At 37.9% G+C, this 26018-nt stretch overlaps 2 protein-coding genes across 7 annotated transcripts in view; one reads left to right on the forward strand and one right to left on the reverse strand.

Moving 5' to 3' along the window:
• Positions 1–6783: 6783 nt before the first annotated feature.
• LOC118978397 (set1/Ash2 histone methyltransferase complex subunit ASH2-like) lies at positions 6784–10244 on the reverse strand. The gene is given in 3 exon segments (XM_037033859.1): positions 6784–7704; positions 7707–7867; positions 10100–10244. Coding segments are annotated over 3 exon segments (1200 nt in total). The 3' UTR covers positions 6784–6810.
• ABCC9 (ATP binding cassette subfamily C member 9) overlaps positions 9390–26018 on the forward strand; it is a 119885-nt gene continuing 103256 nt past the window's right edge. For 3 of the 6 annotated variants that reach the window (XM_037033968.1, XM_037033971.1, XM_037033972.1), the window contains exons 1-5: positions 9828–10382; positions 10731–10842; positions 13726–13887; positions 17174–17315; positions 22349–22470. In XM_037033968.1, the coding sequence (XP_036889863.1) occupies positions 13746–13887; positions 17174–17315; positions 22349–22470 (406 nt within the window). In that variant the 5' untranslated portion in view covers positions 9828–10382; positions 10731–10842; positions 13726–13745. Of the gene's footprint in view, positions 9614–9826; positions 10383–10730; positions 10843–13725; positions 13888–17173; positions 17316–22348; positions 22471–26018 lie in introns of those variants that run through there. The other 3 variants (XM_037033970.1, XM_037033973.1, XM_037033969.1) reach the window with 2 other exon arrangements.

Consider the following 26018-nt stretch of genomic DNA (forward strand, 5'->3'; position numbering starts at 1 on the left):
AACTTTGAGTCTCTAGAACTGTGATAAATAAATTTATATTGTTCGTAAGCTATCCAGTCTGTTGTATTTTGTAACAGCAGCCAAAATATACAAAGACAGGTAGATAAAGACTTCTTAGGGGAAAAATTCAAAGCATTAACTATTAAAAAAACTGAGAATCATTGGAATTAATCAAAACATTTTTCCACATTTTTTAAACTGTTGTTAAAGTATAGTTGTCTCCATTTCCCACCCATGACTCCCTCCCATCCCAGCCATCCCCACTTTCCACCCTGATCCTACATCCATTTGGTAAAACACCATTAAAAAATGCAAAAGCAAGCCAGCAGCTGGCAGAAAATATTCTCAATATTTATAGCTGACAAATAACATATCTAAATACATATTTTAAGAAGTTACAATTCAATAATAAGCAACTCAAAACAAAATGGGCAAAAGTTTGAACAGACACTTCATGAAAGAAGTACATTAGTTTTCTCCTGGCTGGTGTAGCTCAGTGGATTGAGTGTGGGTCTGTGAATCAGAGGATCCCGGTTCAATTCCCAGTCCGGGCACATGCCTGAGTTGCGGGCCAGTTCCCAGCGGGGGACGTAGGAGAGTCAACCATACATTGATATTTCTCTCCCTCTCTCCTTCCCTTCCCCTCTAAAGATAAATGAATAAAATCTTTTTAAAAAAGTACATTAGTTTTCCTTTATGGCAAACATATTAAGTGGCTTATAAAAATGGCCATTTTTAATATCAAATTTCTGAAGGTCAGAAGTACAGGTGGGCTCAACTGGGTGCTTTGTTTTAGTGTCTTTCGAGCCAAAATCAAGATGTTGGTTTGACTGGGATCTTATTCAGTAGCTCAGGGGGAAAATCCACTTCCAAGCTGGTTCAGTTTTTGTCAGAATTCAGTTCCTTGTGGTTGTAGGAATGAAGTCCCCATTTTTTGCTGTCTGTTGGCTGGGGACTATGCTCAGCTTCTAGATGTTATTCTCAAGTCCTTACCCTTTGCCCTCTTCTCATGAGCAATAGAGAACCTTTCTCATATCATATCCTCTCATTTGTCAAATCTATCTGACTTTCTCTTACACTACCAACCTCAGAAAATGCTCTGCTTTTAAAGGGATTATGTGATTAAATTAAGCTGTCTGGATAATCTGAAAGTAGTAGTTATTCATTTAAACGTCAGCTGATTTGTAGCCCTAACTACACCTGAAAACTCCTTTTTTGCTATGTAATATAAAGTAATCATGAGAGTAACAATGGAAGGAAAGGAAGTGACAGGCATGTTAGAACTGTGCCTGCCACAAGGAGATACATGAATGACCAATAAACCATGAAAATCTATGCATAAAATCCTTAGTCATAAAAGAGATGCAGTTCAAACCACAATCAGGAATCAGTCCACACCCAAGAGGAAGATTAAAATAGAAATTAAAAAATGGCCAATATTAAATATTGGTAAGACTGTGGATCAACTGGAACTCTCATCTTTTTTGTCTGAAAGGAATGTACAAAGTTTCAATCACCATGGAGTACATCTTGGCAATTTCTGTAAAGTTTATGTACAGTTATCATATAATCCAGCAAATCCACTGCTTGGCATTTACCCAAGAGAAATGAAAACTATATTTACAAAACTTTCATCAAAGCTGTATGCATCCCTGTCAAAAACTGGAAATAACTCAAATATACATCTACAAGTGAATGACTAAACAGACTGTGCTATGTTATATAATAAAGTTCTCAGCAACGAAAAAAGAATAAATTTTGATCCATGTGACAACATGGATGAAACTTAAGAATATATGCTTAATCAAAGAATCCAGAACACAAAAACTATGTGCTGTATAACTACATTTATATGCCATTTCTGAAAAGGCAAAACTAATCTCTGGTGAAAGACCTCGGATCAGTGCTACCCTGGGTGGGTGGAGATGAGAGTGACCAGCCAGAAGCACAGGAAAACTTCCTGGGGAGACAGGCACATTCTCTGTCTTTAGGGATCATGATACGTCAAATATGTTGGATTTTACATGTAGAATGGGTGGCTTTTATTTTATTAGAAATTATACTTAACAAAGTTGGTTATAAAATGTATATATTTCTAATGAAAACAAAGATGCTGTGTCTTCTTTTATTGCTTAACACCACTCTGAAATGAAGAGTTCGTAAACTTCAAGAGAAAATACAAACAGGCTGCAAGTTTGAGAAGGAGAAGCAAGTTGTCTTTGTGAGTGTGGGCTGCTTAGCAAATTACCAAAGGCTGGGTGGCTTAAACAACATTTATCTCTCACAGTTCTGGAGGCTGGTGAATCCAAGATCAAGGCATGAGCAAATTCAGTTATTGGTGAGGGACTTCTTCCCACTTAGCCAATATCTACCTTCTTCCCATGTCCTTACACAGTAGAGGGGAGAGAGAGAGAAGAGAGAGCTTTAGTATCTTTCTCTTCTTATATGGACACAAATCCCATTGTGGGCCGCCCACTCTCATGACATCATCTAAACCTCTCAAAAGCTCCACCTCCTAATGCCATCCGGTTGCCGGTCAGGTCTTCATCATGTGAGACTGGGATGAGGGCACCAACCTGCAGTGCACAACACAGTGTAACTACTACTTTCAGATAAAATTGCATTTTCTGGGAAGTGAAGGGAACATGGTACTAATGGGATTATTGAGAAAATGTAGTAGATAGCTGAATATAAAATAAATATATAATATGCTAAAAATAGAAACAACTAGTGCATTCTTAAGAGCAGTACAACAAATGAAAACAAAATATGAAGTTTGTATGATCAATCATTACAAGATATAAACAGATCTAGGCAAATTTAATATTGAGTTAAAAAGAAAACAAATTGCAAACATGTTTCTGGATGGAAAGAAAAACACTAAAATGTGATATTTCTTTATAAATTATTTACTAGATTTAATAAAATTCCCTAAAGAGAATACCTAAGAAAATTTTGTAAAGAGAAGGGAACTGACATTCCCAGAGTTAAAATATACTTTAAAGCTATAATAGTCAAATACATGATCAGAGTAAGAGCACAGAAAAACTGAAAAACAGGTCAGTTGAACAGAATAGGTAGCCCAGAAACAGATTTTATTACAAAAGAGTTATATGCATATGATAAATGTGGTATTACACATCAGGATGAAATAAAATAATTGTTCAATAAGTGGTGTTTGTACAACAAATAAATTATTAACTTAGTTCTTATCCAATAGAATAGGCCGAGATTAATTCCAGAATCAAATTTTAAAATCCTGTAGCACTGGCTGGTGTGGCTCCGTGGAGTGAATGCTGGCCTGCGAACTGAAGGGTCACCAGGGCAAAATTCCCAGTCAGGGCCAATACCTAACGTCCCCAGTAGGGGCTGCATGAGTGCAACCACACACTGGTGTTTCTCCCCCTTTGGGTCTCCCCCCTTCCCCTTTGTCTAAAAATGAATAAATAAAATATTTTAAAAATCCTTTAAACAAATATAAATAAAGATTAATATTTGTTAACTGAAGCACTGGAGTACAAGGCAATGGCAAAAAGAAACCAATGAGCCTCAGAGCAGTAGTTTTCAGTCAGTGTGCCACGGCATACTGCTGTGCCACAAGAATTTTTAAAACATGCAATATCTAACTATTTAGTCAGGGGCACTGACCTCTTTTTCCTTAGAGTGTCAATTGAAAAAAATGTCAACAGCCAACAAAATAGCCTTCTAGTATAAATGAATCAAAATTATACCTATTATTTTGTTGGATAGGCAAAAAAATTTTTTGATGTGTCACAGAATTTTTGTAATTGCTTTATGTGTACCATTAGATGAGAAAGATTGAAAATTTCTGCCTTAGAGGGAAGCACCATGAAGGCGCAGACCCTGGAGGTCTGACTTATCACTGACCTCTGTTTTGAGATTCTTACCCAGAACTGTCAGAAATTCAAACTGTATGGAAGTCTGACAACCAAGTATTTAAAGAAGCCACAGTCATCCAGATGGGTACGAGGGCTGGAGATGTAGTGATGGGGCAGAGCGGTGAGCAGAGGGGATGTGGCAAAGAGCAACAACTGTGATGGTGAGGGCAGAACAGATGGTCAGGTGTGGTGGATAAAAATAGGGAGGGATACCTTGGGGGTGAGCAGTCCCAGCTCTAGACCAGACAACACAGCCCAGGGTTCCAGTGCTAGGAAGATGAATCCCCATAACTGCTGGCTGTTAAAACCAGTGAGGTTTTGGGTAGCAGAATAAACTGAGGGATTTTCAAGAAGCTTCACTTAAAAAGCTTGCACAATCTTAAAACATAGGCAAACCCACCCACTCTGGGATTCAACACCAGGGCAAGAGTTTGAAGGGTGCCAGTTGCATACGGGAAGTGGGTGAGATGACTGGATGTGGGGCAATGGCCAAGCAAACTCCCAGGGGCCAGGCAGTAGCACAGTCCCCTCTCTGAGTCCTTCCCCAACACAGTTACAAAGTGGTGAAGCAGGTTGCCCTTGCCCTACTCTGGGTTAAGACTCTGACCCACACATTTACAGGGACTTTTTACAAGAAGTCAAAGCAGCTCTACTTAATACACAGAAACAAACACAGGGAGGCTGCTAAATTGAGGAGGCAAAGAAATATGGCCTAAATGAAAAAACAGAACAAAACCCTAGAAATAGAACTAAATGGAATGGAGATAGCCGACCTATCTATCAGTTGCAGAGTTGAAAACTCTGGTGATCAAAATACTCAAAAACTCACTGAATATGGCAACAACATAGAGGAAGAAATGAAGGTTGCACTAAGTGAAGTAGGGAAAAAATCCACAGGGAACTAACAGTGAAGGGAAGGAAGTTTGGATTCAAATAAATGATTTGGAACATAAGGAAGAAATAAACGTTCAGCCAGAATAGAAAGGAGAAACAAGAATTCAGGAAAATGGGAATAGTATAAGAAGACTTTGGGACATCTCCAAATGTGCCAACATCTGAATCACAGGGCTGCCAGAAAGAGATGTGGGAAAGCAATAAATTAAAAACTTATTTGAAAAAAATAATGAAAGAAAACTTTCCTAATTTGGTAAAGGAAATAGACATACAATTCCAGGAAGCACAGAGAGTCCCAAATAAGTTGGACCCAAAGAGGACCACACCGAGACACATCATAATTGAAAGCCGAAAGTTAAAGAGGGAATCTTAAAAGTAGCAAAAGAAAAGCAAGGAGCTACCTGCAAAGGTGTACCATAAGACTGTCAGCTGATTTCTCAAAAGAAACTTCACAGACAAGAAGGGACTTGCAAGAAATATTCAAAGTGGTAAAAAGCAATGACCTACAACCTAGATTACTCTATCCAGCAAAGCTATCATTTAGAATTAAAGGGAAGACAAAATGCTTCTCAGGCAAGGTAAAGCTAAAGGAGTTCATCATCAACAAGCCAGTATTACATAAAATGTTAAAGGGACTTATTTAAGAAAAATAAGATCAAAAATATGAACATCAAAACAGCAACAAATTCACAACTGAATTTTTTAAAAAAGCAACCAAGTAAGCAAACCAGAACAGGAACAAAATCATAGGTTTGGAGATTATTTGGAGGGTTATCAGCTGGGAGAAAGGAGGAAGGGGGAGAGGGGATAAAAGGTGCAGGGATTAAACAGCATAATTGGTGGGTACAAAATAGGGGAATTTTGAGAATAGTATAGAACATTAAGAAGCCAAAAAACTCACAAGCGCAACCCATGGACATGAACTAACAGAGGGGATCACTGGAGGGAATGTGGGCAGAGGGTGGCAAAGGGGGAAAATTGGGACAACCATAATAATATGATAAAGTATACTTTAAAAACATTGAATGTTAATGAAAAAGAATTGTGTGTTTTCTGTCAAATTATAAGATTGACCAAAATAAGGATATCCAAGGAGAGTTTGGCGGTAACAGTGTTACCGATCCAAAGTCTGTGTGCCTGAAGCTTCACAAGGCCAAAACCCAAAATGTCAGAGTTTGGAGTAACACAAGGTTTACTGATCTAGAATTTGCCAATAGAGAAGATGACGAGAGACCTAGTGGTCCTCAAAAAAAGGAGTTAAAGGAAAGGAGGGAATGGAAGAGGCAAGAGGTGACTGAGGACCACAGACATCCGGGCACTAGCAGGGGTCAGAGGAAGATTGAACTTAGTCTGTTGACCCTAGCTGAGTCACAGGTTTTTTTCTTGATCACAGGTTTTATTTGGGAAGAGTTTCTAATTGTTAAAGATGCAAGTGAGTTCCTTTCACAACGATAGTTCTAGAGATGTGGTAGTTTCAGAGACCCCCGTGTTCAAAAGCGTATTTCAAAACCAGTAACAAAAACGAACCCACACCCAAAGGAACAGCTCTTAAGACTGGTTCTGGAATGTATGACCATTGACCTCAGCTAGTCTCAGAAACAGGCCTACCACTTCCTTGGAAACCAGGGGGGACACAGTCAATGCCCACAGGGGAAAAAAGTCTTCAATAAGTTAGCCACTTGGACAATATTATCTACTCCTTAGAAAATACAGTAAGATAACAAGCCCCGGTGGTGGGGTCCAGGGCACAGCATCGGTTTCGCAGGGAGCTCACAGGGTCCCAGGATCAGCAGGCACTGGTGTATGGCACATGGAGAGCAGTCACCAGAAGCGGGGAGAGCTGAGGGGCAGGGAACCTCTCCCGGAGCCACCCAGCCTTCTCACTTGCTAACAGTAGAGGCCATGTGCTGTGGTATCTTTGGGATAACATTTGTGACAGTTGAACAACAAGAACCCGCCCCCCCCCCCAACCATTATTCCCCAGAAAGTCCACATCAGCAAAGAAAGGGGAACCTAGTCAGGGTTCCCACGGGGAACTCTGCCTCCCATCCACTTCTGTTTCCATGTGATATAAGACATCAGCCAGAGTGTGTTCTGCGACCACCCCCCAGCCCATGTCATTCGTAGGGCGGTAAGTGAGGTCCTTTGGAGGATACTTGAAGTGTGGTCCAAAGTTAATGGAAACCGTGCAGCTCTTGTACAGTGAGATGGCTGGGAAGTAAACCGCCTCGAAAATATCTTTGTGAGCCGTGCCTTGATTGATGCCATTTTTATAAAATATTATCTCACTATTGGAAGTCTGCTTTAGGCTCTTCTCTGCTTTATCCACAAAGTCTTTTTCCTCAAAATACAAATAACTCTTGAACTTTATCAAAGCTTTATCTTTGTAGGTATCAAGCAGTGACTGGGCTGTTTCCATGTCTTCAGGAGAATTGATATAGAATCCCAGGACATCTCCCTGTCTGTAGCCAGAAGAGTAGTGTTTGCCAATGGACTGATGGAACTTGGTTCCCTTTTTGCTTCGCCAAGAATAGCTAACTTGATCATAACCTAAGGGAGCTTGAAGGTTACCAGAGGGCTGAGACCAACCCAGTCTAGCAGCAGTGTCTGGTGGCAGCTCATCCACCGTGATTTCAAAGTACCAGGCACCTTTCCGCACCCCATGAGAAGCCCACACCATAGAGTAGCCTTTTTCTCCAACCACAGTCAGCCAGTCATCAGAGATCTTTAGCTGGGGAGCTCGATCATGCACAGCTAACAAAACCCGTTCATACAGGCAGGCTCTGTAGAGGTCTCCAGGAGTAGGTTTTCCTGCCCAGTGGTCAAGTTCAAGCTTCTCAGAGTCAGGGGCGTGAGGATCAGGCTCAGCTAGAATATATCGATAGCCATTTTTGTTAAATGGGTGTTCCAAGGTTCCAAGGGGTAGCCATGATGGGGAAGTCACTGAGCAGAAAACAGAGGGTCATTCCCAGCCTTCTTAGTGGTCCCTCCATCCTGCTGTTTGTGCTCAGCTCCTCTTCCTTTTCCACTGCTTCCTGCTGCAATTCCCCCATGTGAGTGTGAGCACAAGGTTCCTGGAAATATTTGATAAACAGTGCATATTTCCCTTATCGCTTTGGGAGAGGAACTTTCTGGTAAGGGGGTGCTTTTGTAAAGCTCAAGCCATAAACAGGATTCCTCTAATGATTATTGTGTCTATGTGCAAGAAGTTATTAATGGAAAGGCTCTAGGAACAAAGCAGGCTTGAACAAGATGGAGTTGGGGAAGCCAAGCATCTCACTCTGTTACAATAGATCATGTCACACAGTTTGATACAAACTACTGTAAGAAAATAATACTGTATTCTGTATTCTCAGCCTTAAAAATATGTACTACTTTTGACTCTGTAATCACTTTTCAGTTAATGTATCTTAAAGAAATTACCTGATACAAAAAAAACTTATAAAACATTTATCATAGAATTATATATGGCAATGAAAATTTGGCAAGTCTAGGCCTAACAATAGGAAAATGGGTTTAAATTCTTGGTGTAGCCACACAATGGAATACTATGCAGCCATTTAAATTATTTCTGTAAATATTTTAAAATATCATTGGGAAATGATGGTTTTAAAAGATACTGTGAGGAGATAAATTGTTTTGTGATTGTCAACAATATAAAAGATCCATAGAAAAATAATATACCATAAGTGTTAGCTTTTCCTGAAGAAGCAGACCCTCCTAACACTTTAAAGGGATTATATTCTGTACCCTCACATCAAATTTATGATACTTTAAAAAAATTTGTACTACTGAATAATTGAGGAAACTGATTCACAGAGTAACTAAGTAACTTGCCCAAGTTGCTGGGGTAACCTGTGGGATCTTAGGATTTGACAATGGGCTAGCTCCCACATCCGTCCTTTTCATCACTGTTTGTTTTCATCCGGCTTGTTTCTGTTAAAATGTAACAACATGTTTTCACTAGTTTTATAGGTGTGGGGCTCATTGCCTCTCTATACTTTATATAATTTCAAAGTTTTTATAATAAGCATTTATCATTTTAAATAATCTTAATAATTGTATCAAGATCCCCAAATCAACTTGATTCTGTGTAGTCACAGCCCGATCCTGTATCTGGGAATTATTTGCAGCTTTGGGAGCCTCTGGTCCCCATTTCGTCTTGTTCACAGGGTCTCCCGGATTTTACCCACGGTATGTCCAGATCCCCATTCTTTTTTTAAATCATTTTTTTAATTGTTCGAATATAGTTGTGTCTAGATTCCCATTCCTGAAGCATGCCTTTTTTACCCTGCGTCTGCACCACACCGAACAGCTCGAGGGTGCAATTGCCAAATTTTTAAAGGCAGCAGGGCCAGAGTCTTCTAGACTCTGCCAGGTACCGCCCCACGAGGCCCTTGCAGACCCCTAGCGGCCATGGGTTCATGCTTCTGTAGCTGAACCAGGCTGGGCATCCCTCCAAGAATGCAGCGTCCTTCCTAGAGTGATGTACCCACAGGGAAGTCCCCTGGGGCTGGCAGGCGGGAATCGGCCTCTGCCCACAGTCAGAGAGACAGAGAGGCCGCTAGGGTTTAAGGTTCATGCCAGGCACTAGCTCCGGGTGCGGCAGTCCTGGAGTGGAGCCCCGTGAGTTGGGGGACACGCACGCAGACACAGGGGCAGCAGCCCACCTGCTTGACCATCTCTTATCAGATTGGGGCAATTGCTGAAAACAGTGACTTTCTATCTGACTGAGCATTGCGTGCGAAAAGCGAGTGTTAATTAAAAACGGTTTTCTGGGACAAATTTACGGCTTGCGTCCTGGGGGGAATTATTGTGGGGTGAGTGTATTTTAAACAGGCTTTTTTATCTTGAGAATAAATTATCTCTGGTGGGGAACAAGAGTAGGGGGAACGGTTTGTGCAGCCGTGGGCGTTCAAGTCCCACTTTTGTGGAGTTGGGGTGAGGGACGCCTTGTGGCAGCCGGGTCCCCGGGTAACCAAGTTTTCCAGGTCCCTGGGGCAATTATTCGGCTTAAGCCTGCCTTGCTCCTGGGAGACATTCGCAAGTAGGATCACAGCCCGGCAGCCGGTTCTTCTGCCTGGAATAAGCTTTTCATTTCAGTGGTCTGCTCAGGGAGAAATGGTGAAACCCCCAAATCTGCTTCCTTATGTGGTTAATAAAAGGGCGCAAAGAAGAGCCCGGGGAGAGAAAGAATGCGAGCGACTTGCGTAGTATTTTGACGTCTAAAAACCCGACTCTGGTGAATCACTGAATCACGTATTTCAGGTTTCAGTGTCTAACGAGGTTTGGGGGACGCAAATTACTTGTTGTTCGCGAAATCTCTGTGCCCCAAGTTTGCAGCTCCTGCGGAGAGCTGGGCTGAGCGGGGGGTGGGGTGGGGAGGGTCTCCCAGTCGCAGGCGCTGAGCTCGGGGTTTCTGTCTAGTTTCCTGCCTCGGAGTTGCCGCATCCGCCCCAGCCCAGAGCAGTTTGTGCAATTTAGAAACTCGATAGGAGGCAGCAGCTGATCTCCCACCACCCTAAAAATAATCCACTCAGGCGCGCTGCGTGCTTCGGCTAGGGGAGGAAAACTGTGCCTTCGGAATAAGTGAGTCCGTCTTTTACGTCAATATCATTAACAATTTTTAAAGAGTAACTGTAAACTGTCTACTTGAATCTAACATTTCGGCAATCAAAAGGCGCCCGAGCACTCGCCAGCGCTTTGCCTGCTCGGTGGCTATTTCTAGGATTAAGGGAAAGGGCCTCCGGCGGGAGGAGAGGGCGTGGGGATCAGGTTTCCAGCCTTCCCAGCACAGCTCTGGCGGCTCCTACTTCAACCGACTGGAGACAGTGCAAGGAGTCATTACTAATTTTTTTTTTTACTCTTAGATATTTCCTGTGTTGTTCACGAAGTAGCTTTCTATCTGTTTAATTTTTGTTACTCTTTGCTTTTTAGGAGTTCTGCTTCCCGGGTTGCAATGTACAGTTAAGCCAGTGTAGGAAGCCGGTGTGTTGAAGGTAGAGCAAGTACACCAGTAGGTGTTTGAAGCAGCGTCAGTTGGTCCAAGGTATTTATTTCTTGCTTTATTTGTTCAGTTTGAGATTTTAAAATATCCCACTGGAGTGCCTGTGTAAGGAATCATACCTGCTGAGTAGTTCCAACATTTCCTTGAGTAGTTTCCTGAGTAGTTCCTTGGGTTTGCTATAGAACTTCAATGGGTGCGTTCAGATCAGAAGTCAAGCCTCATTTTATTTTTTTGCCAGTGATTTTCTCACTTGGTTCTGTCGTTCAGAGATAGACAGATAAACAAACTAATGTTTTGGTTCACATTTTATGAACTATCAGCTGAATAACTTAAAGATGTTACTACATTTGTTTTCATAACTGATCTCATTGTGAAAATGTCCTAGATGAGGGTAAAGTCCTAAATAAGTTCTTTAAGATGTCATGTTTCTTTCTCGTAACATAATTTGCTTAATCTCTGGATAACTAAAAAATGAGTTATTGTGCCTATAAGGATGAAAGCTTTAATACTGCTTTTAGTATGTTTTCTTTAGGTGTTTCCAGCATATTAAATTCCCAGGGATTGCTGTTGCATTAGAACTGACACTTTCTGCTGGATAAACAGAGAAGAATACTGGTTTCCCCTTACTTTGTGCTTGTCAGCCAAATCCAAATTTTTTAACTCTGAGGGGAGTTCTCTGTACAATACATTTCAAAGAATAAGAATACCCAGCATAGTATTCTTGCCGTGAAATTATGTTTGGTCGTCAAGGAGTATTTTCTTCTTGTTTTCGGCTCTGCAGACCATCCCTATAATCAAAATTTCACTTTTGATGTTTGCCTTTTAAAGTTTATTCCATCAAATTCTCCAGCTCTATCCATGGTCGCAAACACTTGAACATCTTTCCGTGGGTTTATGCTTGTGAGAAAAATGTCATGTCTTCCTTTCTGGTCTCTCCTCCCCCTCCCCTTTCCCCGATGGGGGCCTCTGTCAATGCTTAGCTGAACTGGAGGGATCCAGGAGGGGGGAGGGGCCGAAAGATGTCAAGGGGCAGAGTTTAGCCAGCAAGAGCACCAATTTGTATCCTTCCCAAAGCCTTCCTAACCTAACCAGGGCAGGGAAACCTTGAATGGCATTTGGAGATCTAAGAATTAGTTAAAAATCCTGAGTGAGTAACGTAACTCTTTAGCCAAACACAATGATTTTCAATACATCTACAATGAATTTATTTCTTCCCTCTTTTTTTGTCCATGTTGGGCTGTAGTATGGACTGGCTGTTAGAATGTGCCACCTGCACACTGGATTTTAGAGAAAGAGACTCAGGGTCCAAGGGAGAAGATAGAAAAGGAGGTAGAAGAAAAGGCAAAACGAGAGATGTGGTGAAAGAGACAGTGAATAGGTTGGGAGCCAGGGGGAATCTGAGGTTAGAGACTATGGTAGAAGGAAGAAATCATTCTAAAACTTTTGCTTTACTTATCTGGAGTAGGGACCTTCCTGTGACAATGTCATTCACTGTCTGTTAGATCATAACCTTCCCATTAGACCCCAAACTATGGGGATTAGTGTAGTCCATACAGCCTAAGAACATGGGGACTGTTCTGCAATATACAATGTTGGGTTCCTGGTATCTAGCACGTGTTCAGCATCAGTAAGTTCATTTACAGTTAGTTGTTGGCCTGGCATCCCAGACCTCAGGTGCGTGGCTGAAACTGTTCTTTGACTTTTTCAGGTTGTTGACTTCTCTGATAGTTTCTTTCCACAGTCACTCACTGTTGTCAAAGGTTACTTAACTGGCTGGTTTTAAGATTGATTCAATACTAAGCAGGCAGTGCTTAGAGCTAATAAAGTGTATGTTGTGTAAATTCAGATTATATTTTTAGCATCTGACTCAATGATAATGATAATGTGGCCAATTGAAATAGTATAATTTTAGAAAAAAATTATAAAACCAGATAAAATAGATGAAACAGTTTATACATGTGTCTGTCAATTTAGAGGGGGTTTAAAGTTTTCTTTTACCATCTCTACTAAAAATTCCATTGCTAGCTATTAATTTTTACTTTCTGTACTTTCCATTTTTACTAGAAATGCATCTAATATATAATTATAAACTCATAACTTCCATTTTACTGTTGTTTTAAAAAATCTCAAATCCTATTTAATTATTTTGTTTGTCTTAGGACCTTATAGTTGATAAGGATTTGCCAAGTATATAACCTTGAGTTTTTTTTAAGTGTGACTTTTTTTTAAAGATGAGAATATGTCTCAACTTGAGAGCATATAAATTATTTTTAAAAAGAGTTTATCAAAAATAATATGTGAAAGTAACTTCATATAAGCATTAATAGACTACAAATACATAGGCTTTCTAACTAGTTGTTCTATTTACATAGTGTTTTATAAAACTTTTGCTTGAAATTCAGTTTCTTTAGTAATTTACCTTCTGTAAATCTTTTCTATGTAATACTCCATTTTTTTCAGGAAAAATATTGTTCATGTCCATTGCTAAGTAAATTATCAATGAAAGGAAAGAGAGGAAAAATACTATTTTAGTTATTCAAACCATTGCCAGTCTTTAATAATCTAACTCAATCCTGGATAACATAAATATGAAAAAAAAAGCCAAAGTCCAATTAGGTTAAAATTTTAAGCTGCTACTTAGTTTAATAAGAATACATAATATATTTTCTTTAAAAAAATAGATTGGAGGCTGTGTGATATAGTGGGACAAGCATAGTTGACGGTCAGACAGGTGGGTGTGGATGCCAGCTACCCTACTGATTGACAAGTTACTGAACCAATCTCAACTTCAGTGTCCTCCTCTGTGAGTCATGCATGACTCTGCTAACATTCCATGGTTGTTTTAAGATAACACCTTTTGAGTCTATAATTTTACGAAGGAAAATTTAATGATAAGAGGCTCTTCCCCTGTTCTCTTCATTTCAGAGCGAACCAAATAATAAGAAATGAGCCTTTCATTCTGTGGTAACAACATTTCTTCCTATAATATCTACGGTGGTGTTCTGCAAAATTCCTGCTTCGTGGATGCCCTCAATCTGGTTCCTCATGTCTTCCTGTTGTTTATCACTTTCCCAATATTGTTTATTGGTAAGTAATGTACTGTTCTATATGACATCACCTAATATTCATTTTTAAAAAACTCTTATTAATGGCTGAGACTTGGTATAATCTTGACTAATTTCTTCAACATGAAAACCGATAGATAACTGTAGAAGAAGCACAAGCAAGCATTTTGTGTATTCGAATTACTTCATTTTTGCCGTATAACATTCTGTAGGTAAAATAGAATTTTCATGGCACCTTAGCAATAGACATTAAGTAACAGCAACATTTTTTAAAAAGAGGGGAAAAGAGAATTATATGAGATAGATTTAAGGCATTTGTTGAGCCTTGCTTTGTGCTAGGTAAAGAGAATAGAAAAGGAATAAAATGCAATACTTGCCCAGGATAGTCCCTGGAATAGCCCAGTGAAACCGATATGTCAAAGTTAAGAGACATGACCACAGTAGTCCCCCCTTATTTTTGGTTTGGCTTTCCATGGCTTTTAGTAACAGTCAAATGCAGTCCAGAAATACTAAGTGGAAAATTCCAGAATTAAACAATTCATAAGGTTTAAATTGCATGTTGTTCTAAGTAGCATCGAGAAATTTCGTGCCTTCCCATTCTGTCCCAAAGGGGACATAAATCCTCCTTCCGTCCAGTGAGTCCACAATGTATAGGCTACATGCCCATCAGTTACTTGGCAGCCCCCTCGATGAACACATTGACTATCATGATATCACAGTGTTTGTGTTCGGGTAACTCTCATTTTACTTAATAATGACCTGAAAGTTGATGCTGACAGTTTGGGTACGTCAGTGTGTCAAAGAGAAGCCGTGAAGCGCTTTGTTTAAATGGTACGCTGAGTACAACACAATAAAATATTTTGAGAGAGAGAGAACACATTTACATAATTTTTATTAAAGCGTGTTGTTATAATTGTTCTATTTTTTATTATTAGTCATTTTTGTTAATCTGGTATACCTTTCATAATTCATAAATTAAAATTTATCATAGGTATTTAATAGGAAGACACATAGTAAATATGCGGTTTGGTGCTATCCATGCTTTCATGCATCCATTGGGGGTCTTAGGATGTGTCCCTTGAGGATTAGGGAGGACTACTCTATACCACATTGTCAGCTCAGTTACAGATACAGGAACGAATCTTCCTGGAGATTAACCTGCTAGAACAACTAACTCTTCCTGAGGCTGGGAGGGAATTTATGTTATGTAGCACATCACATTGTGCAGAGGCCAACTTACTCTTGGCACACAGTTGTTCACGTTAAATCAATGTACAGACATTAAATATATTGGGACCACAGGGGCCATTTATAGAGACACTAGGCATTTATGTGGTATTATTTGGAGGACATTTACAATGCCCTTTGGCTAAAAGTAGGACATCCTTTCTCAAAAATATTTATTGATTTTTTTGAGAGAGTGGAACACATGAATTTGTTTTTCCACTTATTTCTGCATTCATTGGTTGATTCTTGTATGTATCCTGACTGGGAACCGAACCTGCAACATTGGTGTATCAGGATGATGCTCTAACCAACTGAGCTGCCCAACCAGGGCAGAACATACATTTTTAAAATTGCAATTCTACAATTAACAATTCATTTCTGTCATCCAATTAACTTCTCGAGAGCACTCACTGTGACATCTTTATTTGCATTTCTAGCATCAGATACAAAGGCTGGCAAATGGGTATTTGAATCAAGTGGAATTAGAATGAACATTATCAAGAGGAAATGGAAGAAAATGCAGTCTATTTATCTCAGTTAGTGAGAACACATAAATAAATCTAAAGGAAGTATCAGCTATCAGGAAAATTATGATGCTCCAAAAGAGACACAGGGCTTGCCTGTAAGACTTAATAGCATAAACAATGAAGTTCATTTGGAAACAACTAAGACATAACTCAATTTTACTTTCAAAGAATGCTCAGGGATCTCTTTCATTCTTGAAGAATTTTTTTCCCTAGAGTATTTCAGGCATAAAATACATTCATTCTTTTTAATTTTTTTTGTTAAATTTATTGGGGTAACATTTGTTAATAAGAATAGGTAAGTTGCAACTGCACATTTCTATGATACATGATCTTCATGTGCATTGTGTGTCCACCACCCAAAGTCAATTTGACCCCTGTACCCTTTACCCACCTTGCACCCCCTTCCTTTGGTAACCACCATACTTGTGTCTGTGTCTATGAATTTTTGTTTGCTTTTCTTGCTTGTTCATTTCATGCTTTCAGTTTTATATCCCATATATGAGTGAAATGATGTGGTTCTTAACTTTTTCTGGCTTATTTTGCTTAGCGTAATATTCTCAAGGTCCATCCAGGTTGTTGCAAATGACATTGTTTCATCTTTTCCTTTGGCTGTGTAGTATTCCATTGTATACATGCACCACATCTTTCTTATCCAATCATCAATTGAAGGACACTTTTGTTGTTTTTAATTTGGCAACATTTAATCGCAAAGACATATGCACCCCTATGTTCCCTGCAGCATTATTCATGGTAGCTAACACATTCACTCTTGACATATGTGGGATTTCTCAGTATTCAAAACATGAGAAAAATGGGAGACAAAATGACACAAAGTGGAGTTCTTTCCCAGTGCACCATACATGAGTTGGTATTACTCTGTTGTTTGGGAGAAGCCATCAAAATTCTACTAAAATGTAGTTTTGAACTTTTCCTTCATTGATGAGCTAAGGGTGAACCTATATCATTCCTGATGCTACTTAAAAGGTACACAATGAACAAAATTAATCTTTCTTTTAGAAAGTATCACTACCACTGTTGAAAAGTGCTGACTCAGTCATAGTTTTCATTTTTCTCACATGAGATCCATATGACTAAGAGTTGACTCAACTAATGAGTCCTATATTTCATCACCAAATACAACCTTTATTGTTAGTCTTCCATAAATCCTGCAGTTTGAAAGATTTTAGACACCAAACTGCTTTTATTAATATCATCATTATTTTTTTTCTCTTGAATGAGTCAGAGACCATTCCCTGAGTAATTCTCTGTAAGAGCTTTGATTAGCATCAAATAACCATGTAGTCACTCAGAGTTGGTGTTAATCCCAAACAATGTAATAAATGTTAGCATGTTAACCTAGACAGTCTTGTAAATATAAACTGAAATTATTATTTTTAACATAATGAAAATAGATCAAAATATCCACTCTAGAAATTATAGTGTTACTCTAGAGAGCTCCAAGGTTTCATGAACGCCCTAAAGCATATCACAATGTAAATTTTCTCCATCATCGTAATTGATTCCTTTATCTCTTTACTTTTTTCTTTTTTTCAGGGTGGGGCAGCCAAAGCTCAAAAGTACAAATTCACCACAACACATGGCTTCATTTTCCTGGACATAACCTGAGATGGATTCTTACATTTGCTCTCCTATTTGTGCATGTTTGTGAAATTGCAGAAGGCATAGTTTCAGATTCGTAAGTGACTCAACTCAGTTAACATGATACATTATACATACACGTGGGTGTGTTGATATGGGTAGTAGCTAAGAGCATGCCAAGTCAGATTTAACTTTTTGGTCATAATTTAGGAACAATAGCTGCCATCCACTATCTATGATGATCATGCCTGTTGGTCTTACTTTTATATTGCTACATAATTTCTTTGATAACACACATTCAGTTCTCTGTGACCAGAACTCATTGATGTACTTTCTGGTTTTTTGTTCCTTCACCTATGTAGCTGTGGCAGAAAGTTCTGTCCTTTTAAACATTTGGGTGTTTGCCTTGTCTTTCAAAATAGGTATAAGTAGCAAGATTGTCTATATTGATGTATAACTCTAATAACTTTATATTCATATATAAGTATATAACCAATACTCAGACATTTCAATTTGCTGTCTAAAGAAGCACATAAAATGAGGCAGGCATTAAAGGAGTCCAGGAATCTACGAGGATATAAGAACAAATTGAGGCATAGCACAAAATTATTTCAAAGTCAGAGTTTGTCCCCAAACCACTACTTTTGAAGAAATGTTGTCATTCTTATAAAAGAATAAATTTATATTAGGCATTTAAAATATAATGAATTCTATTTATAAATTTGAACATAATGTATGGAAAATATTTTTATCACATAGTAGCAGAAAATGCACTTAAGTAATAGGAAAATTTTGATTATAAAATTTTGCTAAATAGTACACCTTTCATTGAAGAATTGACAGAAAAGAACCTTTAAAGATTTTTTAAAAGAAAGCCCCCAAAATCATTTTTCTCTCATCGAATAAGAACTTCCCTTGACATCTGGTTGTGTTTTGCTGCTGCTGTTAATGAGGAATGAAACTTCTAAGCTTTTGTTATGCAGCCAATTATTTTATAATGCTGTATGACATTTCTTCGCATATATGTGCTCATTGTGGTTTCTGATAAAATGAAAAATCAGACTCCAAGATATGCCATGCCTTCAAGGATTTAGAAGCCTAATTGGCTGTTTTCTTATTGATAATTGTTTAAAGCACTTTTGTGTATTTGTCCTACACTCTATTAGCATATCCAATTCTAGTGTTCAGTTTTTATTCCCTTAATATGTATACATGTACAGGCCAACTCTACATTTTTGTATGTGTATGTATAACATGGAAGATTGGTCAGTCCAATATTTCCTAAACATTTGATGTCACATGGGCAAGGATGACTTCTCCTTTCCAGCCCCATGGTTGATGTACAGATTCAGTCAGAGACTTAAAACAAGAGGCTGCACTAATAATGATGGGGCGTATGCTATTTGCAGAACTTTGTCTTATAGCGGTAGTAACACAAGAGACCCACCCTAAAGACAAGCAGAAGTAAACTTTTGATCTTGCCCTACTCCCTCCCTTTCTTTAGTTCTAGACTTCTTCCCTGTACCCTTTTTATTCAAGCTTCTCAAAAGTCCTCTCCCAGCTACTTATGAACCCAAATATTTAGTTTGTTTTCTCATGCTCCTATAAGAATTCCAATGAAGATTAACATCATCTTAATGGATACGTTTTCCTTCTTCATATAATTACTATATTTGATGCTGCTGATCATTCCTTTCTTCTTTATTTTTTTAAGCAAAATCTTTATGGACTTTTTAATGTACACACCACAAATCCTCATTATAATTAGCAAAACAATGTAAAGACCTTTGACATTGAAATAACTGATTTCTTTTATAGTAATACAAATATTAAAGCTATTAATTTTTCTTTTAAAATATCCTTATCTGTTTTGCATAGGTATTTGTCATGTGCTCACTTTTTAAATCTCTGTCTAAATAATTTATCATCTGGTACAGATTCTCTCCCAGGTCTATGAATCATTTTTAGTTTGCTCTTTAGTCTACTTGGAAAGGTTTATAATTAGGGCATGTAATTTGTTAAATGAATACCTTTTGGGATTTACTACCATTTTCAAAATACTAAAATATTTGATTATTTTATAAGTATTTAATGAGTGTTAGAAAATAACATACATTCTTTGTAGGAAATGAAATTTTGTTGAGTTTGTTGATTGAATTACTAGAGTCCTGTGCATTGATTATTTTTATATTATTTAATCCATTAAATTCTAAAATGTATATTAAAATCTTCACTATTACTATGTTTTCATTTAGGTTTTTATTTTTATCATTTTCTTTTTTTTGAAATTATTCTTCTGTCCTACATAATGTACATTTAAAAAAATTTTCTTCCTAACTTTCTGGCTAAAGATTTTCTGCTATAATGGGATGTAACGGCTTCTACAGAGCATTGAGGTCTGTGAATCACACTCTAAAAATAATAGAGCTTAAGGGGAAAAATGGGGTTCAGGCAACCACTCACATAACCTAGACAACTTTGTAAGTAGAGCACTAAAAACATGATAGTAATTCTAATTTTAAAAACTTGAATGGTTAGAAGACATTAATAAGCAAATGCTACAGTAAATATAAAACCTTACAGTATACAGAAAAACCCTGCTATTTTTATTCATCCTTTTGCTTTTCTTAATGATGTCTTGTTCTTTTTCTAACTTGTATTGACTACTTAATTTATTATAATTATTTCTTTTGAATATGTTTATGGTTATAAACTCTCTTCTGGTTATACTTTTGGCAGCATTTAACAAGCTTGAATAAGTAGTATGCTTATTCTTAAATGTCCTAAATATTAGGGTTTTTAAAAAAATTCTTTCTTTGGTTCAATAATTAAAGAGTATTAGAAGCATTTCCTAATTCCTGTACTGATGAAATATTCATTTCTTACTTTTTCTCTTTGACCCCTTTCAACTATTTCTGGGAGATGGTGGGTGGTTTTTAAGCTAGTTTTAATGCTATCTAGCACTTTCATTTTTTCATTACTATGTCTATATTAATGTTTCCAGATTTACCACTGATCATGTTCCAAATCTCTACATATTTCTATCAGACAACTTCCTTTGCGTGTTTATTAGTCCACATATTCCTGCTGAAATGAATTAATTTCTTCTCTCCAATCTGGTCATCCTCTTAAAATCTTATTTGTTCACACCACCATCCACCCAGGCACCGTGGGAATTATTTTCTACCTTTCCATTGCCATCATTCTCATACCCTAACACCATTAAAGTCCTGTCTATTTTAATAATTAATATTTTGCAAATGTATTACTTCCTTTATGTTTCTGCCTCCAAAGCTTAATAATTCAGGCTTTCATCATCCCTCACCTGGCCTACACCCATACGTGGCTAGTTGCTCTCTTTCTTTCTGTTTCTCGCCTCACCTCAAACCTAAACACTGCCTATCAACTCCATGATCTGCATTACTACCAGATTGATGTGTCTAAAACTCAGATCTGACCATGCCACTTACCTGTTAAAGTATTTCAATTTTCTGCAAGATTAGAGTCCAGCCCCTTATATGGCATGCAAAGCCTTCTATCCTATCTCAGATTTTCTATTTAAGGGACATTACATTGCTTGGAATTTTGAAGATGCTATACTGTTTCATGCTTCTATGTATTTGCACATTCTGTTCTCTTTTTAAAAAGTGCTCTTCTACCACTTTCCTTACTAGTGTATTCCTTTATACATTTCACTTCCCATTGTCAACTCTCTCTGAAGTGACTTTCCGAACTGTTCCTCTTTCCCTCACTCTCAAATGAGTTACTTTCTTCTGTGTTTGTGTATCAATAATATATTTAAGTATTTGAGAAAATGTGTTTAATTGTGTTTCATTGCTAATGCAGATGGAGTTGAGGGCTGTCTACCATGCAAATCTGTCCTGTCATATTTCTGATCCACCTGAAGCTCTTTATTGTCTTCAGGATGACGCCCCATCTCCTTGCAATCTTACTGAATTGCTTGCAGTGCCCTTGAACATATCTAGGCCCTCTGCCTAGAACTGTCCTACTCTCTTCTTCCTCTGGGTAGCAATTTCTCATTCTTTTTTAAAATTTGCTTTTATTGTATTTCAAGTACAGTTGTCTCTATTTTCCCCCATCCCCTCCTCCCCACCCCTACCTCCCACCCTCAATCCTACCTACCTTTGGCTTTGTCCATGGGCTCTTTATACGTATTTCTTGAAGACCCTTCCCTTTCTTTCTCTTGTTGTCCCTGCTCCCCCTGCCTCTGGTTACCCTCAGTGTGTTCTTTATTTCAATGTCTGTATTTTGCTTGCTTGTCTGTTTTACTGATTAGGTTCTGCTTACAGGTGAGATCATATGATATTTGTCTTTCACAGCCTGGCTTATTTCACTTAGCATAATGCTCTCCAGTTCCATCCATGATGTCACAAAGAGTAGAAGCTCCTTTCTTTCTGCTGCATAGTATTCCACTGTGTAAATGTACCACAGTTTTTTGATCTACTCATTTAAGTCTCAGTCTAGAACCCCTTTCCTTCACAGAGCTTCCCTCTGTCACAGACACTAGCCCTGTCTATACTCACAGTCTCTTCACCCATGTTATAATTTCCTATATACTATTGCTGTTCTTTAAACTCTAAATTTTGTGACCACAGACACTGCATCATGTCTTGTTTACTGCTGCATTCCTAGATCTAATACAGTGTCTGGACCAACAAACACTTGTGAATTCAATGAATTAATGAGACTGGAAAAAATCACTGAAAAGTTTAGGAAAGCTATCAAAAAATAAACATACTTTTCAAAGACTTTAGCACTTATTTTCAGTTGACTGTTCTTACGTGCTATAGGTGTTAAATTATTTTAGCAGGTCTGCCCCTCAGGATAGGAACAGTTACATATTTGCTTTTGCTGTATGCATTTTAAGGTCTGTTTAGCTGTGTTTACACAGTCCTCCATGTTAGCATCCATCCTTTCAATGGAATTCTGTCTCCCACCATAATCTCCACAATCTTCCTTTTTTGTGTGTTCTCTTGTCAACTACCACTGAATTCTGTATTTTAAATATCTTATTGCTAAGAGAGAGTTTTAATGAGAAAACTGGAAACAAAATGAGAGAGTGTCCAGAATCACCCACTGTAGCCACTGACACTGTACCGCTCTCCGCAGACGCCGGGAATCTCGGCATCTCCACCTCTTCATGCCTGCCGTGATGGGATTTGTTGCCACAACAACATCAATAGTATATTATCATAACATTGAAACATCAAATTTTCCTAAATTACTTTTAGGTAAGTATGATCAAGTGGCCACCCCCTACCCCCCACCCCCACCGTGGAAAGAGCGATCTGGTCGTCCCTTTTCCTCATAGTAGATGCTACCAGCGTGGGTTGGGATTGGGAGGAATTACCCAGGGGGAACCACAATATTTAACTCTTCTGTGAACTCACCATAAATGTGGAGGTGAAAACAAGCTGAGTTGCTCTAGGCTGTAAAAACATCATTTTGCTAGGATATCTGTTGTCCACGAAATGGCCCTAGCGATGCGTTGGTGTGCGGCAGGAGGAAAGGGGAGGGGATGTGTGCCAGCCCTCTGGCCGCAGAAGCTGTACTTCCAGAGCCAGAGCCCTGGTTACCCGCTGTTGCCGTCTAGTTTCGTACAGTTCCGTTTGTGGCTAAGTTCAAGCCTTCCATTGAAACTGTGGGACAGTCATGCCCCTCCTAGAATGGCTGGGGAGGCAGCAGAGGACTCCAGGCAGCAGAGCGTCCTTCCCAGCTCGCGGAGAACTGAGCCTGCCTGAGAACCAGCTCCCCAAAGCGCAGCCCCTCGCGTCTGCATTGGGCTTCACATTATCACCGTAGCCCCTCTTGCCCCTCTGCCCTGTAGCAATCAGAGGCTGTCTGAAATGTTCCTCGTTTTTCCCTTAGGCTGAAACAGTAGAACTTATCCCAGCGAGCTAGATTCGATATTCTGACCCATTCTAGCATTCCCGGTGCACACTTTCATAAACAGAGTTGAGAGGAAGGTATAGACCATGTATGACCTTCAGGGATCTGCGACTCTCCTAAAATTGTAGCCAGAGTTGTATGTGTTGGTGTGTGAACGAGTGTTTGTAATTTTCTAAACATTTCATAAACTTTATTTGATTGGTATATGAACATAACATTGATGACTGATACAGAAACTAAGAAAAGTAATAATTAAAATACACATACATTATTTCTTGTCCAGAGGACATTAAACTTTAGAACAGATAAGAATACTAATTACTTAATTTTATGTTGACTTGCATTATTAGATTGTGCAAAGGTAATCAAACAAAAATGAGTAGACAGGTTAAATACTAATTTTAAAAGCTTGTCAAAGTCTGAATTATCTTACTAGAAAGTTCTTCAGTACAAATAGCAGGCAGATATCATCACAGAAACTTTTTATGAAGATGTCCCCCCAAAAGTGAAATTTTCACCAGCCAACAGCAAAAAAAATATACATAGCATTGGGAATTCAATACACTAGACATTAAGTTTCTGAAAAACTGATGGTGATATAAGAGTTATCAGATGTAATTAGAAAGGAAACTGCACTTTAATAATATTTTGAAGGAAATGCAATCAGAATCTCGCTGTAATTTTTATGTAGATACAAGGCAGAGGGCACAATTTGATCATATTTTTGGAAGGACTTATAGAGATGAAAAATAGTCTAACGTTTTCTTATTTTAGGAAAGAAATATTTGGACCTAGAAAATCACTTATTTTAAGATCACAAAATTAGTAATTTTGTCCCAACATTGTAGTTTTCCCCTACCAAACATAAGGTTGAAGGAATTACGTGGATATTCATATATCTACCACCTAGATTCTACAATTTACATTTTATTCTACTTTATCAGGTATCTGTATTTTTCTATCTTTCCCATCAATTAATCCATCTTATTTTTGATACATTGAAAGTAAGTTGCAGACATTAATATGCATCACCCCCTGATTATTTCAGCATATCATTAACTAACATTAAATGCTTATTTACAGTTCTTTTGAGATAAAATTTATGTACTGAAGTACGGAAATCTTCATTTGCTGAATGCATACGCCTGCAGAACATTGCCAGGGTCCATGAAAGTTTTCTCGTGCCCCTTACCAGGCAGTCCTGGTTTTCACTGTCCCAGAGGCAACACCTAATCTGGTTTTCCCCACCGTAGATTAACTTTGTCACCTCTAGAATTTAATAATCCTTGAACCACATAGTTTAAGCTCTGTTGTGTAAGACTTCCTCTCAGCATGATTTTTTGAGGCTGACTCAGATTGTAGTATCATCAATATTTGTTCTTGTAATTGTTGGTTATTCCATTGTATAAATGCATCTCAGTTTTTTTTTCTTTTTCTTGTCGATATACATCTAGACTGTTCCCAGGTTTTGGCTATCATGAAAAAAACCCCCGCTGCTATAAACATTCATGTGCAAGTCTTTTGACAGATATGGTTTTATTTCTTTTGGGTATAGAGGTAGGAGTGGAATTGCTGGGTTGTAGGGTGGTAGGTAAATGTTCATATTTGTGAGAAACCATGAGATCTTTTCCCAAAGTGGTTTACTTTCCAGTTGCACTAGAAATGTGTGGGAATTCCAGTTGTTTACATGCTCGCCATCATTTGATTTTCTTAATTTTGTAAGAATTAAGCCGTGCTGGTAGGTATGAACTGCTAACACATTGTGGGTTTAGTTTGCTTTTCCCTCAGGGCTAGTGACATTGACCCTTTTTGATGAGTTTATTGGCCATTTGTTATTTTTATGAAGTGGCTATTTATATATTTTGCCAACTTTTTATTGGGTTGTATTTTTATTATTGAGTTGTACGAGTACTTTGTATATACTAGATGCTAATATGTCATCACATACATGTTTTTAGAATATTTTCCTCCTAGTCTGTGGTAGGTATACTCATTTACTTAACAATTTGGGGAGAGTTGACATCTTAAAAATATTCTTTCACAATTCATTATTTATTTGTTTAGGTCTCTCATTTGCTTAAGCACTGCTCTATAGTTTTCAATGTAGAGGCCTTCCATGTGTTATTCATTGTAATACTAGCAATTTTGGTTTACTGCTGCTATTATAAATGCAATTGTATTTTAAATTTCATTTTCATTTGTTTCTATCATTTAATAAAATACAGTTGATTTTGTATACTGACCCTGATTCTTCTCACCTATTCTAGTTATTACTTTGTAGGTTTCTTTAGATTTTATATGTAAACAAATACCATCTGAAAATAGAGACAATTATACTTGTTTCTTTTCAAACTTTAAGTTTTCTTTTTCTTGCCATATTGTATTAGGTAGGACCATCAATAAAATGTAGGATAGACATGATGAGAATAAAATCTTTGCTTATTCCCTGATGTTAAGGAAAGCATAGTCCTTTATAGTTAATTATAAAGTTAATTATAGACTTTTCATATAAGACCTTTATCAAGTTAGTAAGTTTTGTTCTATTCAAAGCTTTCTCAGAGGGCTTTTTAAAATCATAGATAGATGCTGAATTTTTTGAAAGATTTTTTCCTGCATTTGTTGGGACACATATTTCTGTTAATGTGCTTCTGTTGATGTATATTTGTTAATTTTTAAGTGGTAAAGTAACCATGCATTTCTGGGCTAAGCTGTACATCATACATTATTCATGCTATGTATTGCAAGAGTTTATTTGTTAAGGTTTTTTATAGCTAGGTTGTGAGGGGTATTGGTCTGTTTTTTCTCCCAATATCTTTTCCAGTTTTTATATGTTGGGATGTACAAATGAATTTGCAAATGTTCCCTATTTCAATTTTCTTAAAGACAGTCA

The sequence above is a fragment of the Sturnira hondurensis genome, unplaced genomic scaffold (genome assembly GCF_014824575.4).
Source record: "Sturnira hondurensis isolate 20B ecotype Veracruz unplaced genomic scaffold, ASM1482457v3 Scaffold0021795, whole genome shotgun sequence".
NCBI classification, from domain to species: Eukaryota; Metazoa; Chordata; class Mammalia; order Chiroptera; family Phyllostomidae; genus Sturnira; species Sturnira hondurensis.